Here is a 15,769-nt window from a genome sequence, read left to right as displayed (position 1 = left end):
ACTCACCACCAAATGGCTGCTGGATACATTTTATTACCCGTCAACATGATCAGCTTTGATTGCAAACAGCCTTTAATTTGTCTGCCTGTTTGATTGCAACGAGATGAGCGCGGCATTTGTTCTGACAGCGGCGCATTGCTTATTAAGTCAAAAGTAATATTCAATAATTTCCTAATTCGATTTGGATGCTGCTTCGAATCTTTTTTTTTTTTTGCTCTTTTGAAACGCCCCAGAGTCATTTATGAATATAAGGGCACAGTTTGCAGCAGCAGAAAATAGACCTCCTATTATTATTAATATTATTATTGTTGTTGTTAATGTTTTGTAATCAATTTATGTTAATAGTGTTTCTTGTTACTTGTATAATAATTTAACATCCGGTTTTGGGAGTGATGTTTGTCCACACAAAGCGTGCACGACCTACTGACCCCGAAAGAGCAGCACTCCCACTAATTCCAATGACTCACCAGGTGACTGCACTTGATTGGAATTTCATAATTTAATCATAATATTTTCAAAAGAGGCCGCCCGCCCGCATACGCCCATTTTCTAAGAACAGCGAGTCAGAACATTTGTTGATCTTGAGGAACGCTGATGACCTAAACTGAAGGTAAGAATGAATTCATTGCTTGGAGATAAGAATGTGTTACACGGTGCTTGTTCACATTCACTTCAAGTCTAACTTGTTTTTTGGTTTGCTTTTTTTTAGGAAGAAGCAGAAGAAAAAATATCCAATATTTTGTGGTAAGTTAGGGCAAATTTTCCATCCATCCATTTTATTCCCATTGCAAGTCCCACAATAGGATTTTTTTGTGAAGCGGCTGACAATTATTAGCAATTTTTGATTAAAATGTATTTTGTTATTACAAGGGAAAATTCCTTAAAGATATATATATATGTATATGTAATTTATTTTTCATGTCAATTTTACATTCATATGCATACAGCCAATGTATCTGTCAAATAATTAAATAATTCACCGTTTCGTATTTTTTACATTGGAGAATAAAAAAAAAACAATTTTACATTTTATTTTATGACAATTTAGCATTCTATCCATTCATCCATTTTATTCCCTTCGCCATTTTTTTTTTTTAAAACAATTTAATAGTGAAGCGGCTGCCAATTATTAGCAATGTTTGATTAAAATCAATTTTATTATTACAAGGGAAATTCCTTTAAAAAAAAATAATAATAATAATAATAATGCCAATTCTTACATTCATATGCATACAATCAATGCGAAAATTGTATCTGTCAAATAGTTGAAGAATTCACTGTTTAGTTTTTTTTTCATTGGAAAATTAAAAAGAAAATGACATCTTATTTTATGACAATTTAGCAATTCTTATGAACATAGCGAGACATATTTACTATTTGAAATGTAATAGTTTAGAAATCCATGATCACATTAGGGGAAAAGGCCTTCAAGGACCAGAGTTGGTGACCCCTGTTATTTGCTGCTTCTGCTTTTCACACGTTGGCCTCCAGAGGGCAGTGTTTTGCACACATGTAGATAATATTGTACATGGGTCAGATGAAGACCATTGCGGCAAAACGCGAGTATTTATTTTTTATTTTTTTTTACAGAAATAATATATGCGTGTGGATACTGTATTGTTATATCATCTTTCTATATATGCACTTATCTCACCAAGTGTTGACTTACTGCCAGACACATCACTTGTTGACTATAAACATGATTTTATTATTTATTTATTTTTTACCACAAATCCACTTTGGCGTTTTCCCCACGTAAATAATGAGAGCTTTGATGCACTTGTCCTCATTCAGTTTTCACGTTGACGTTGTGTAAAAGTTATTGTCAGTCTAAACAGTTGACATCCCAAAACGCTGATATTTGCATTTGGGTATCAGCAAATCTACTTGAGCAGACATAAACATATCTAGTATGATGATAATAACGGTCATTTTGAAAAATAACAAACACCAAGTAGAGGGGCAACACTTTTTTTTTGTTTTGCCTCTCGTTGTAGCATGTGTATTTAACTCATTCACTGCCATTGATGGCTTTAGACGTCAAAAATTAATTTTAACTATTTCTATTAGTTTCACTTTTTTCCCACTTTTGTTAACAAGAGTATGAAAACCTAGAATTTTTTTTAATTGTACATTTAGAACAGATATAAAATTTGTGATTAATCGTGAGTTAACTAGTCATGTGGTTAATTACAATTTTTAAAAATGTATCGTCTGACACCCCTAATTTTTAAATAATCTTTTCTTCTTATTTTTTATTAGGAGCATCAGGCATTTAAATTTTTAATTGTAATTAATCACATGACTTAACTAGTTAACTCACGATTAATCACAAATTTTAAATCTGTTCTAAATGTACAGTAAAAAAAAAAAAATTCTAGGTTTTCATACTCTTAACAAAAGTGGGGAAAAAAGTGAAACTAATAAATAGTTGAAATGAATGACGTCTATAGCCGTCAATGGCAATGAATGAGTTAATACAGTGCAGTTTAACTAAGAAATAGTTTGTTGTTTTTTACACTTCACATACTTGGCTGATCATGTTATCACCATTCTTGTATATTTTTCAAGTATACTTATATACACGCATTGAAGTTAATTTGTCTTTATCATTAGCTTTTTTCATACGATACATTTTTGTGCAGCAACCAGGTAAGAAGGCTCGACTGCTCTCACTTTCTGTCTGATATGATTTGAGTTTTGTTATTGTTCATTTATTTCCTTGCATTTTTGAAAATTACACATGAAGCAGGTGGCATTGACAACAACATAAAACCCTAAAAATATCAAATGCTGAAATAAAAAATATATATAAACCGGTATTTAACTTTTTTCATTCATATGGTTACCGTAAGTCACACTTTTTTTTTTTATGAGTTGATATAAAACTTAATAATAAGAATTTATATATACGAACAATTTTGCACACTAGAAGGAGCAGATCAATGCCCAATGAATTGCAAAAAATACTGTTTATATCTGTACAATATTTATATTTATGTTATTATTGTTGAGTACAATATTGTAGAGTGCATTTTTTTTCCTTATGAAAACACATCACAAATGTTGTTTTGAGAAGCGTGAATGCATGAATGACATTTCCATTCATTTCAATGGGGAAAGATAGTTTGAGACAAGTGTGCTCATAGTACAAATTAAACTTGAAAATGATTTGTATACAAGCCATTAAAAAGTCAATTTTCGTAGATGTCCTCTTTAACTCATTCACTGCCATAAATTCATTTTTTTTTAAGATAATTAAAAATTAAGGGCGACAGGCAATTACATTTTTTAATCGTAATTAATCGCATGACTTCACTAGTTCACTCACGATTAATCACAAATTTTATATCTGTTCTAAATGTACAATAAAAAAAATCTAGGTTTTCAAACTCTTGTTAACAAAAGTGGGGGAAAAAAGTTAAACTAATAGAAATAGTTCAAATGACGTCTATAGCCGTTAATGGCAGTGAATGAGTTAAGATTCCATTTTCTTTATTTATGGCTGTTGACAGTTCAAAACATTTTGTTCTCATCTTCCCAGCAAATGACAAATTGGGATTTGAGGACAAGATAATTGGAATGCTGTCCGACGTTGACGATCTAAAAACAAAACAAAAGACAAAACCGGTTTTAACGTGCGCGTGGAGCCCTCTTAAAACCTGGCGGCAAATCGGGCTTGTCTGTGCCTGCCCTGGCAGATAATGTTTTACTCTTCGGCTGCATTTTTTTTTTCTCCGTCTCCGTCAAAAAACCCTCATATCAGATGATAAAGCGTCGGTTCACACCTAGCTTCAAAAGCCAAACAAACAAACACACTGAGGGAAATGACTCACAGCCTGAACAAGAAGCTCCAACTGAAGTTTGCCCGCTTTAAGCAAAAACACTTCATTAAAGACTTAACACCCGCAATCAAATGTATTATTTTATAAGTCGATGCAAACAACAAAACCTCCACTTCCATATACGTCAATACAATGAAGCAATTGTTCAGCACAGGATTTCAACAAAACGTGATGTTTTCATCTCATTCACAAAGCGCGTGATTGTTGAGCGCTCCGGACAGGAACACGGATTGCGACTCATTTTTCGACTCCGCCGCTAAGTAGCGGGTTATCTGACTGCCGCACACAAATCCAGGAAAAGTCCCATTCTTAAGAGGCCAAATCGGGCAAATCTGCTCTCGGTGCATTCTGCGGAGGTTTAGAAGCAGACACACGTACGGTGCGTGCACAGGATTATGACATCATACGCTACTTCGCACATACACCCAAGTTATGTAACAATCGGAAATATTTTTTTTTTATGGAGCCTACACCCACAGTTGACGAGGATTCTGCTAAAAGTGATGATTTGACACACTAAACTTTACTAACGTGAAAAAGTCAATTGAATTTTTACTATAAATAATTTCAGAGATGTTCGATACCACTTTTTTTACTCAACAAAGTACCGATACCTCTAGTACTTTTAATACATAACATTTTTGCCCAACAAAAAACAATGACGGATCATTTCAACTCATTTGCTCCCAAAAACGTATAAATACATTCTATTTTAAATAAGCGTCCCAAAGATGTATTTATAAGTTTTTAGTTTTTTTTATGCTGGGGTGGCCAAGTTCGGTCCTCGAGAGCCACTGTCCAGCCTGTTTTCCCATGTCTCCCTTCTTCAGCCCAGCTGAATCTAATGATCAGCTCATCAAGAGGCTTTGCAGAAGCATGATAACGATCCGATCATGAATCAGGTGTGATAGAAACATGAAAAACAGGCTGGATAGTGGCTCTCGAGGACCGAACTTGGCCACCCCTGTGCTAGAGCATACAGAAAGGCAGCCTCTCAACTGCAAAGAACGGTTGAGGAAATGGTAGTTATTACACAAACGGCCAACAGGTGGCAGCAGATCAAAAGAGATCAACCAGGGCCATGTTGGAGAAAAAAAACTAATTTACTCACGATTCTAAATAGATTTGTGAATAATGATGAAAACGCAAACGGATAGAAATATACTTTTTTTTCCTGATGAAAAAAAGAGACCCTAATCTTTCTTTTGGTAGGTTCCATGTTTTTATAGCAACAGAACACAATAGTCAAACTCAGTCAAAATCCAGTAAATCAGTCGGGAGCGAAGGGGGTTGCTTCAGCGAAAATGGCTGCGAGTGAATGAGTTAAAGACCTATGTATCCCAATACAGTATTTTCCCCTAAAATTGCATGAAATTAATGGCAATTTTCGAGACCGCTGATACCTTGAATCGAGCCTGTGTATGTACCTACTCTTCAATCTCAAAATAATATATAATACTCGTTTTGTCAAGTGTTTGGTTCAGGCTTTAATTCTATCAAAATGAAATGTTTCCTAGTAAGTAAAAAGACATCAGGAAAAAAAACCTCAAAATACAGATACATAAAAAAAATCTACTTAGTAACAAAGTGTTTATATCTCTTAAAATAACAATATTTCTCACTTACTGTAATAATTATTCACACAAAGCGCCTTCTGTTTTCAACGCCGCAACAAAGAACACAACTAATGTGTTTCCAAGCACGCAGGCTCAATCAGTGCGATGACGTCAAGGCGGGCCGTGCCACTCCGGGGCCAACATGTTCTTCTGCGAGATGAGGGAAGCATGTGGAAGGCCTCCAGCAGAAGAAATCGTCAGCTCATTAAGTGGCCATTTGGCATCAGCGCCTCTAACCCTTCAGTGGAAACTGTGGTTTGAAAAAATAAATAAATAAATAAAAATAATCCAAAAAGTGATTCATCTTAGTTAAAACAAGCAAGGCATTTGCTAATTCCGTGCAGCGCGAGTTTTGACGCTATCATGTACCAAGTTGCATTGAAACAAAAAAATTAAGGTTGTTATCAAATGCTAATCTGGGAATTAATGCCAAAAAAACATTTGAATAAGCGTCAATATGTTTAACTCATTCGCTGCCATTGACGGCTATAGACGTCAAAAATGAATTTGAACTATTTCTATTTAACATTTTTTCCATTTTTGTTAAGAGTATGAAAACCTAGAATTTTGTGTTTGTTTTTTTAGAACAGATGTAAAATTTGTGATTAATTGTGAGTTAACTAATGAAGTCATGCGATTAATTACAATTTAAAAAATTAATCGTCTGACACCCCTAATTTTTTAATCTTTTCTTTAAAAAAAATTTCAAATTAATAAACTTGTTTTTTTTGAATGACAAGATTATTAAAAATTAGGGGCGTCAGGCAATTAAAATTTTTAATCGTAATTAATCGCATGACTTCACTAGTTAACTCACGATTAATCCCAATTTTTATATCTGTTTTAATACAATAAAATAATTTAGGCTTTCAAACTCTTAACAAAAGTGGGGGGGGAAATGTAAAACTAATAAAAATTGTTAAAATGAATTTTTTACGTCTATAGCCGTGAATGGCAGTGAATGAGTTAACAAGCTATTTTGACGATAAGGCGCTAGTTGCAAGTCTGTCATTAGGATTGTTGTTGTTTTAAAGAGAAAGCAGTGTAGCAAGCTTTGGCATCATCACAGCTAAGCCCCGCCCACAGCTAAGCGGCATGACATTGATGGCTGAGGTCGTTTATTTGCGAGGGGACGAGCACGTACGAGAGCGTCAGTCTTTGACGGGCGGTAAATGAGGCGTTTGTGGCTGAAATGATGTCAGGTGAAGTGCCTCATGAATAAACATATACAACACGTCTAATGCATCTCATTACATGAGATTAATGTAGGTCATTCATTCACTGACTGTATGTGTGCTCTGTGTTCTAACGAGTCAAATAGAACTTGGATGGAAAAGTTTTGGAGAAAAGAAACCCCAAAAACAAGTCGTACGTACATAACATTTAAATGGAGTTACTGTTAGGACAGTGTGTAGAATTTAGCACCATCTAGTGGTGAACTAATAGAATGCCACGACCTAAGTTCGAAGCATGTGCTCGAGAGACCACACTTGTCATGCCTGCCACCAATTACTACGTTAGCTAAGTTTGTCTTCTTCGGGTATCCGGAGCAGAAAGATGGCAGCAAAACATGCCTGCATCCTGTGTAAGGTGACTGGCGACGTATGTAATATTTTTTTTTTGTGAAAATGTATGTTCTTTTTTTCCTTTCAAATTAAGTGTTTTTTTTTGTTGGATCAACATTAGAAAATAAAAAATCCAGCATACTGTCCTTTAAAACCGGCATAATTTCTTGTTCAGCCCTGAACTTTCAACGTCCAATATGGCCGCCACCTGACCGTCACGTCTACGTGGCGGCCATATTGGATGTGGCTCAGCCAGGCTGCCCTACAGTGTATCTGCAAATAGGTTTGCCGTCATATTCAACACAGTGAAGTCACTTCAAAATACTTTGAGAGGAAAACAAACTTGAATGAAAAGGAGCAGAGATCTGAATAAATCGTATACAAATGTAACAAATATTCCATAATATTGTAAATGCTGAGGCTAGCCTATATTATGTTTGGACAAATACTAATTATTAGCCAAAAAATATCATTAATTGTACTCTAGCTATTTCTCGTCTCACGTTTCAAGATGTAGTTTAATTTATCATGTCAGTCCGAGTTAATGATGGCTTCCTTCTACTGGGAGGTGTTCCTAATATTTCGACATGTTCTCCGTGAGAGAAACTCAAGTGGGAGGGACTCGAATGTTTGAATGAAGTCACCGCAGTGTGGAGCCTGACTTCACCTCTCACTCCTGCGGAGCTTCTCACCACGGACGCTCGCTTCTCTTCTGAAGCAAGTTCAGACTCCTGTTTCAGATCTTTTAACACAATGCCACCGAGGCGTCCTGGCCCCGAGCGGAGGTTCCGGCACGTGGTGAAAGTTCTTTCCTAAGTAAAGACTGGAGCCTCCAGAGGATGGCGAGCACGGAGAGCGCAACGAGCGAGCCGTCCGTGACGGGCGGTCGCCCCATGATCCCCACCATCCCGTCCATCATGTTCATATTCGGGGTGGTGGGCAACGTCATCGCCATCGCGGTGCTGTGCAAGTCTCGCAAGGAGCAGAAGGAGACCACGTTCTACACGCTGGTGTGCGGCCTGGCCGTCACCGACCTCCTGGGCACGTTGCTGGCCAGCCCGGTCACCATCGCCACCTACGTGAAGGGCGACTGGCCCGGCGGGGAGCCCCTGTGTCAGTACTTCGGCTTCACCCTCATCTTCTTCTCCCTGGCCGGCCTCAGCATCATCTGCGCCATGTCCGTCGAGCGGTACATCGCCATCAACCACGCGTACTTTTACAACGACTACGTGGACCAGAAGCTGGCCGGCTTGACCCTGCTGGCCATCTACGGGTCCAACGCGCTGTTTTGCGCGCTTCCCGTGGTGGGCTTCTTCGGCCGCGTCCAGAAGCAGTACCCGCAGACGTGGTGCTTCCTGGAGTGGCGGAGCAACAAAACGAGCGACGCCGCCTTCAACTTCATGTACGCGGGCTTCAGCTCGGTGCTCATCCTGGCGACGGTGCTGTGCAACGTGCTGGTGTGCGGGGCTCTCATCCGCATGCATCGGCGCTACGTGCGCAGGACGTCGCTGGGCACGGACCTGAACCGCGGCCACGTGGACTCGCGCAAAAGGAGTCGGAGTTTCGGGCGCCTGGCCGGCGCGGAGATCCAAATGGTCATCCTGCTCATAGGCACCTCGGCAGTGGTGCTCATCTGCTCTATTCCGCTTGTTGTGAGTTGGCGCTTTTACGCACACTTTACGCACGCAAACACACGCGCTTGTTTTTTTGGATATCGATCCTCTAGCAGTGTTTCTTGACATTTATTTAGCCAGGGCAGCCGTTTGACATCAGTTAGTGTAAAATCTTGGTTGTTTAGTTGAATACAACGCGGAAGAATTCTTTGTAAGAATATTGGCAACAAGTATGAGCTAAATCGCACCTTCTGTCATCTAATGGAAGAACATTTAACTATTTTGCTTTTCAATGTAAGTTCCTGCCCCCAAACATATTGTATAGGCTATTTGTAGATCATTTTTAGACAACTAAAGTTAAAAAAAAATCAGCACTCATGATTTGTTTGCCACGGCAAACTGTCAGTCGCAGATATTCCTAACCTATTATGCAAATAATATACACTTATACTTTTTATTTTATTTTTTTATTTTCTACAATTACACAATATGACAGGCTATTTCAAAGAAGGTAATTTTGTTGCCATTCACACAATAGAATAATAGTTTTGGGTTCACCTAAGCAAGCCCAGATTTCACACTAATTGAGCATAAATTGAGACAAGATCATCAATGCATTTTGAAAATGTATACTTTTTGTGATATTTAGCTTGGTGCTGTGCCGTGATATTTTTCTAATATAAAATATGTGACAAAAAAAAAAGTTGTGGGAAAACTATGCCTCAGAATAGAACATTGTCATAGTTGCAGAACGGTTATCACACTTAAAACAACAATATGCATAATGTCAATAATGACAACAGAAATAGGCTCTGAGCTACGATCAAGTGTGAGTAAGTGTCAATAAGTGTGAAATGTAAAGAATATTGAAATATTAACTCATTCACTGCCATTGACGACTATAGACGTCAAAAATTCATTTTAACTATTTCTATTTAAAAAAAAAAATCCCACTTTTCGTTAACAAGAGTATGAAAATCTAAATAAATAAGAATATATATTAGAACAGATATAACATTTTTGATTAATCGTGGGTTAATTAGTGAAGTCATACGATTAAAAAAATTTAAATCACCTGACACCCCTAATTTTTAATAATCTTACTTTAAATTGCAAAAAAATTAAAATAAATAAATAAAATAAAAAAAATTAAAGAAAAGATTATTAAAAATTAGGGGCATCAGGCGATTAATTTTTTTAAATCATAACTAATCGCACGACTTCACTAGTGAACTCACGATTAATCAAAAATTTTATATCTGTTCTAAATGTACAATATTTTTTTTCTAGGTTTTCATACTCTTGTTAACAAAAGGGGAAAAAATGTTAAACCAATTGAAATAGTTCAAATTAATTTTTGACGTCTATAGTTGTCATTGGCAATGAATGAGTTAGAGCAGGAAAGTGTCTAATCTCGGCTCAGGTGCATGCAAAGTAGCCTATTCCAGTTTGTTCTCACATTCCAAAAACATGCATGCATGTGAAGTCCATTGAGCACTCTAAATTTTCCATCGGTGTGAATGTGAGTGTGAACGGCTGTTGCATACTTGCATGAAATTTGTCTGATTTTTAAGCACACAAAATAGCTCATAGAAGATTTATTTTCTTGCTCAAAGGCATCTCACTTGTAAAATACCAAATGGACTTCTTAAAGGTCCCAACATTTGTGACTCAACTGGATTTTCAGTTATGGAAAACTTTGTGTTCTTTTAACAATGCTACTGCGGTTGCAGTCAAGTACAAATCTGTTTCCTGTTTGTACTGTGAACTTCCCATGTTAAGCATAGTTTTACTTTATTGTGGTCACCGCCCACAATTGCATTCTAGACGATGCTTGTTTGTTTGGTCTTTTCAAACTGTGTGACAAAAAGTTGACCAAATAAGTCTTAGATTCATGATAACAGAAGTAGAATCACAGATTGCATTGTAAATTAATTATACTGTACTTGAATTATTGCTCAGATGTTTTTTTCTTGGGATATCGCTTAAAAAAATTAATAAAATTTTTTAATTAAAAAAAAAATATATATATATAAAAAAGAAAAGTTCCCCAGAGTTTTGAAATTCTCTTCTCCATTCTCTGTTACAGGCTCAGGTGTTCCTGAACCAGCTCTACAAGCCCCCGGTAGAACCACGCTTGGACAAAAACCCCGACCTGACGGCCATTCGCTTCGCCTCCTTCAACCCCATCCTGGACCCGTGGATTTACATCTTGCTGCGCAAGGCCGTCGTCCGCCAGCTCGTGGAGAACATCAAGTGCCTCTTCTGCAAGATGGGAGCCAAGAGCCAGGACAAGAAGAGCAACAACGGGAGCTTCCGCTGCATGGACGCCGCGCCCCGTCCGCTGTCCTCGGCCGTCTCCGTGAGGGACTCGCACTCGCCGGTGTCCGTTCCGGATATAAGCGCCCGGACTTTCTTGTACCTCTCCCAGGGAAGGGGGGTGCACGCCGGGTGCTGCTGTGACAATCGCAAAGAGGAAAGTCTCTCGTGGGCTTCGTCGTGCGAGCAGGGCCACGTGGCCCCAAGGACAGAGGGGAGTCATGTGCTCAGGAGCCCCCAGCCTTCCCCAGCTAAAGACCCCGGGTTACAGGTGTCACTCAGCTCGTTAACCCTGGAGGAAAAATGCATCTGAATTTGCACTGACTTCAAAGTGGAGCCCATGTGGAAGGAAGAACTGAGTCGTATCTCGCAGGCAATCAGTCAGGAAAAATAATGCTAACAATGAAGACTTAAGCACTGTTGAAGGTCTGGAATGCTGAATTTCCACAGTGGGTACATGTACGTGATGTACATGAGTTGCAAACTGAATTTTGTTAGATTGACTGACAAAAAGGGAAAAATCACTTGTTTGTCCGTCCATTTGTTAGCTAGTAGCACATGGTGCAATTGTTAGCATAGAAAGGACAGGACTCTACCATTTGAAATCTACTGTAGGATAGAACCATTTTTATTCTGAAGCGGGGAATGAATGGTTCCGTTGTGAGTCCGTGGCAAAAAAGGGAAAATCGTATGTGCTGGTTTAGCCGTCCGTTTGTCAGCGAGCAGCTAGCTACTGGTTGAGACGTTAGCAAGCGACGGAGGGGACTCTGAAATTTGAATTCCGAGGTAGGCATAGTAAATTAGTAAATTCCTGTAACTAAAAATTGTGGAGCAAGCTGTAGTTTTGTTTGTCTGTCTGTATATTAGCTAGCTGCTACTCTAGTGACGAAAATGGTTCCATCGTGACTCGAATGGCAAAACTGAAATAAACATTCCTCTCTATGCATATTTGTGAAGGAGTTTGTTTGTAACCAATATGACAAAAAAAATCGTTTGTCTTAACTCTTTGACTGACAAACATTATCCAAAAAACAACCCCGACAATGCCAGCCGATTTCGAGTATTTTAACTCATCTTTCAAGGCAAACAGAATATTGTGTGTTTCGACTATATATAATGGAAAATTGCGTTCCATTCTTTCATTAGAAAAAAATGTATGATTCTACATTATAGTCTTTAGTAATCATCATTTGAAAATACCGGTAGATAATTTGAGTGACATTGAGCTAAAATTGAAAAGATAAGGAGAAAACAAGCGTTTTGTGAAAAGATACATTTTCTGCACAACAGTGACTTAGACACTAATATTTTTTGTTTAGTGACGCTCTGGGAATTAGATTTAATGTGACAAAGGCTTTGATCATTCACGTCATCCTTGAAAATGTTCTATTTCATTAGATTTGTCATGTGTCATTGTAATTCCATACACCGGGAGCCCATTGAAAAGAGATACAATGCTGCCATCTGGTGGCCATAGTTAGTGGCTGTTTTGGGATTTTACAACCCCAATGACAAGGCAGTGCTGCACAAGACGTTGCACTGCTCATATAAAAAAAATTAATAAAAACGTAGTTGACGTTATTGGCGGCATTCATTAGGATTTTAGCATACGTCATTAAACGTTTTTGGCGGTCGTTGAGTTAAAAAAAAAACCTCATGAAGCACTATCCGTCTATTTCCTATAGCACTTGCCTTTGTTTGGGTTGCTGATGCGGTGTAGTCCACATTGACTTTGAGCGAGAGTCCGACGGGTTGCCAGCCAATCACAGGGCACATATAGACAAACAACCGATCACACTTTTCGAGTCTAACGTGCTTGTTTTTGAAAGCCGCTGTAGCCTACCTGAAGGAATGAACAGGAAGGGGGGGGGGGGGACAATTACAAGATTCACCCCCAAACGGTAAACGGAAATCCACACAAAGTTCCATGGAATTAGAATGTGTAATTATTGCATAATCTTGCTTAATAACTAACAAACAATGATCAAAACAATACCTGGCGCCGTTGACCTTGATTAAATAACTGTTATTTGCCTCTCAGCTACCTCACTCATCTCAATTCAATATTATTCCAACAGAAATGACCCACTTCTTTGTGACTCAAGCCACGGGAAAAGACACCCTTCCTTTTTTTTTTTTGTGCTACCTTGTGACAGTTGAACTGGATGAAATCCGACATCAAAATAACAGTTGCGACCAGCTGATTCATGAATTTGCGGTCAGCAGCAGCAGCAGCGAATGTGATCCTTCTGGGAGCTGTCTTTGTTTAGGATTCTATTGTACAGCCCCCTTTTTTGAAAGGGTGTTTTTAGCCTCGTGACTAATGTGCAGTGTGCAGTTTTATTTTTGTGGTGAACAGCAACTGTTTCTTTTCTTTCTTTTTTTTTGTCTGTGCTGGAATCCACGTGAACATTTCATCTCAAATATCTGAAAAAGGTACAAAAGATTCCAGTTTGTGACACCTAATTATTTACATGTGCCTGCCGGGAATGTTTTTCCACATGCGGCGCGTTTATGCTTAGCGTAGCGTTTTCGAGGGTTTTATCACGTTTGTGATGGATGTGAATCAAGATGGACGATGTGGTGAAAGATGACGTTTTGAATTCAATTCTCTCGCCAATACCAACTCCAAAGGCCTTAACATTCATGGAAACGTATTAAGACAATCTCCAGATTTTGTGATTCATAATGATATACAATAAATGAATAAATGTTTGTGTTTCAGATAAAAAGTTTTTTTCAAGCTAAATTTGGATATTATAGGCTGTGGTACATGTTTTATGTTGGACAGGTGCTGTATATTATTATTAACTCATTTACTGCCATTGACGGCTATAAACGTCAAAAATTCATTTGAACTATTTCTGTTAGTTTAACTTTTTTTTCTAACTTTTGTTAACAAGATATAAAGCAGATATAAAATTTGTGATTAATTGTGAGTTAAGTAGTGAAGTCACGCGATTAATTGCAATTAAAAAATGTAATCGCCTGACGAAATGATTATTAAAAATTAGGGGTGTCAGGCGATTAAAATTTTTAATCGCAATTAATCGCATGACTTCAATAGTTAACTCACAATTAATCACAAATTTTATATCTGTTCTAAATCTATAGCCGTCAAGGGCAGTGAATAAGTTAATTAAGAATCTTTTAGAGCTTCACAGAATAAAAATAAATAAATCTTTTTTTCTTTTTTTGGTTAAAAAATTAGGGGTGTCAGATGATTAATTTTTTAATTGTAATTAATCGCATGACTTCAAGTTAACTCACGATTAATCACAAATTGTATATCTGTTCTAAATGTACAATAACATGTTTTTCTAGATTTTCATACTCTTGTTAACAAGAGTAGAAAAAAAGTTAAACTAATAGAAATAGTTGAAAGGATTTTTTGACGTTTATAACCGTCAATGGCAGTGAATGAGTTGATACACGGATTCATGCCCTGAAATTCCTGCGCTGAGAAAATCCAAGCTAAAATGGATGCTATCTTATATTATTTGTCTGAATTTATAGCCTTGCTTACTTACTTAATTATTTAAAAAAAAAAAAAAAAAAAAGGATTTTGATTGCTTGATTAAGTATTAAATATTTGAGACTAAACTTATTGAAACCCTAGCTGATTTTTTTTTTTAATTCCAATATAGCATTTTCCTTAAAATTACCTGAAATTAATGGGATTTTCTACTCTTCCCATTTGTAATTTCTAGTTCCTGATCATAACAAGGGCACAGGAAGCCGTGGCTACGAGTTCTGATACTTTGAAATAAGATTGGGTATTGGCCCGATACCGATACCTGGTATCTGTACCTACAAATAATGTAATGTGACGAATTACTGTATAAAGCTATAGAATACACTAGTGGTGCTTATTCGTCATATTAGTCGTGCAAGACATATGGCACATCTGTCATCATATACTGTAGGCTATTGTCAACATAAAGAGGAAACGCTCAAGTTTCTCACATTACTCTGAGCTCATCATTAGCAATCCGACAGATGACCCTGACATTGACCTGACAAGGGCAAGCAAACATATTTAAGATTAAATCCACAAATCGACAAAGAGGCCTATCATTGCTCATTACATGCCTGATGCGTCACATAGATAAGACAAAGGCGGAGCGTGACCATTAGGAACGGATGGAAACGTCTGAGGGGAAGTTTCTCCGCTGGAATAATAAACAGAGTCGAAAGCTCAGTGTCCTTGCAATTAAGCCTAAACAAGCAATGGTTTGGCATTAAAAAAAAAGAGAAAGAAATCCTGCAGACTCTGGGAAGACACCATATGTGCTAAATTAAAGTGTCATGTTGTGATGTAAAAGAGGAGCACACTATGTGCCCTCTACTTGTGAGTACTGTAACTGGATCTGTTTTCATCGAATTCAGTGACCAAATGGGCCGTATGTTTACCATCTGAGTGAGCAGGTGTGACTTCGCATACGCTGTCAACGCCGACAGCACAGTTTGACCACATTAGCCTGAAATTTGCATGTATTCAGCTAATAGCACATGCCGTGCTGACGCCGCACAAAACAAGCTCAAGTGATGCGCGACAAGACGGGAAACGGCTTTACTGAGGCAGGAAAACATCAGCCGTGGGTGTTTCTGTCACTTTTGCTGCACGTTGACAAAGTGCAGACTCAGACCTCACACCTGCAGCTTCGACATATCAGCTACCGACTGCGCCTGTGAGCAGAGAAAATACAAACACGGTCTGGTTAACAACAGAGCTGATGCGGGAAATTGCACCTGAAATAATCAAATGAGACAAATTACAAGTGAAATAAAACAATGACGAATATTTACTT

The 15,769-nt window shown here is 37.8% G+C and overlaps 1 protein-coding gene across 1 annotated transcript; it reads left to right on the top strand.

Moving 5' to 3' along the window:
• The first annotated feature begins 7,678 nt into the window (after positions 1 to 7,678).
• Positions 7,679 to 11,904, top strand: ptger4a (prostaglandin E receptor 4 (subtype EP4) a). The gene is made up of 2 exons (XM_077562297.1): positions 7,679 to 8,678; positions 10,729 to 11,904. Exons 1-2 carry the CDS (start codon positions 7,866 to 7,868, stop codon positions 11,269 to 11,271), a joined length of 1,356 nt encoding a protein of 451 aa, XP_077418423.1. The 5' UTR covers positions 7,679 to 7,865; the 3' UTR covers positions 11,272 to 11,904.
• Positions 11,905 to 15,769: the final 3,865 nt, after the last annotated feature.

The sequence above is a fragment of the Vanacampus margaritifer genome, chromosome 3 (assembly GCF_051991255.1).
Source record: "Vanacampus margaritifer isolate UIUO_Vmar chromosome 3, RoL_Vmar_1.0, whole genome shotgun sequence".
Taxonomy (NCBI): Eukaryota; Metazoa; Chordata; class Actinopteri; order Syngnathiformes; family Syngnathidae; genus Vanacampus; species Vanacampus margaritifer.
Note: the sequence above shows the minus strand (reverse complement) of the source record. Positions and strands in the feature narration are given on the sequence as shown.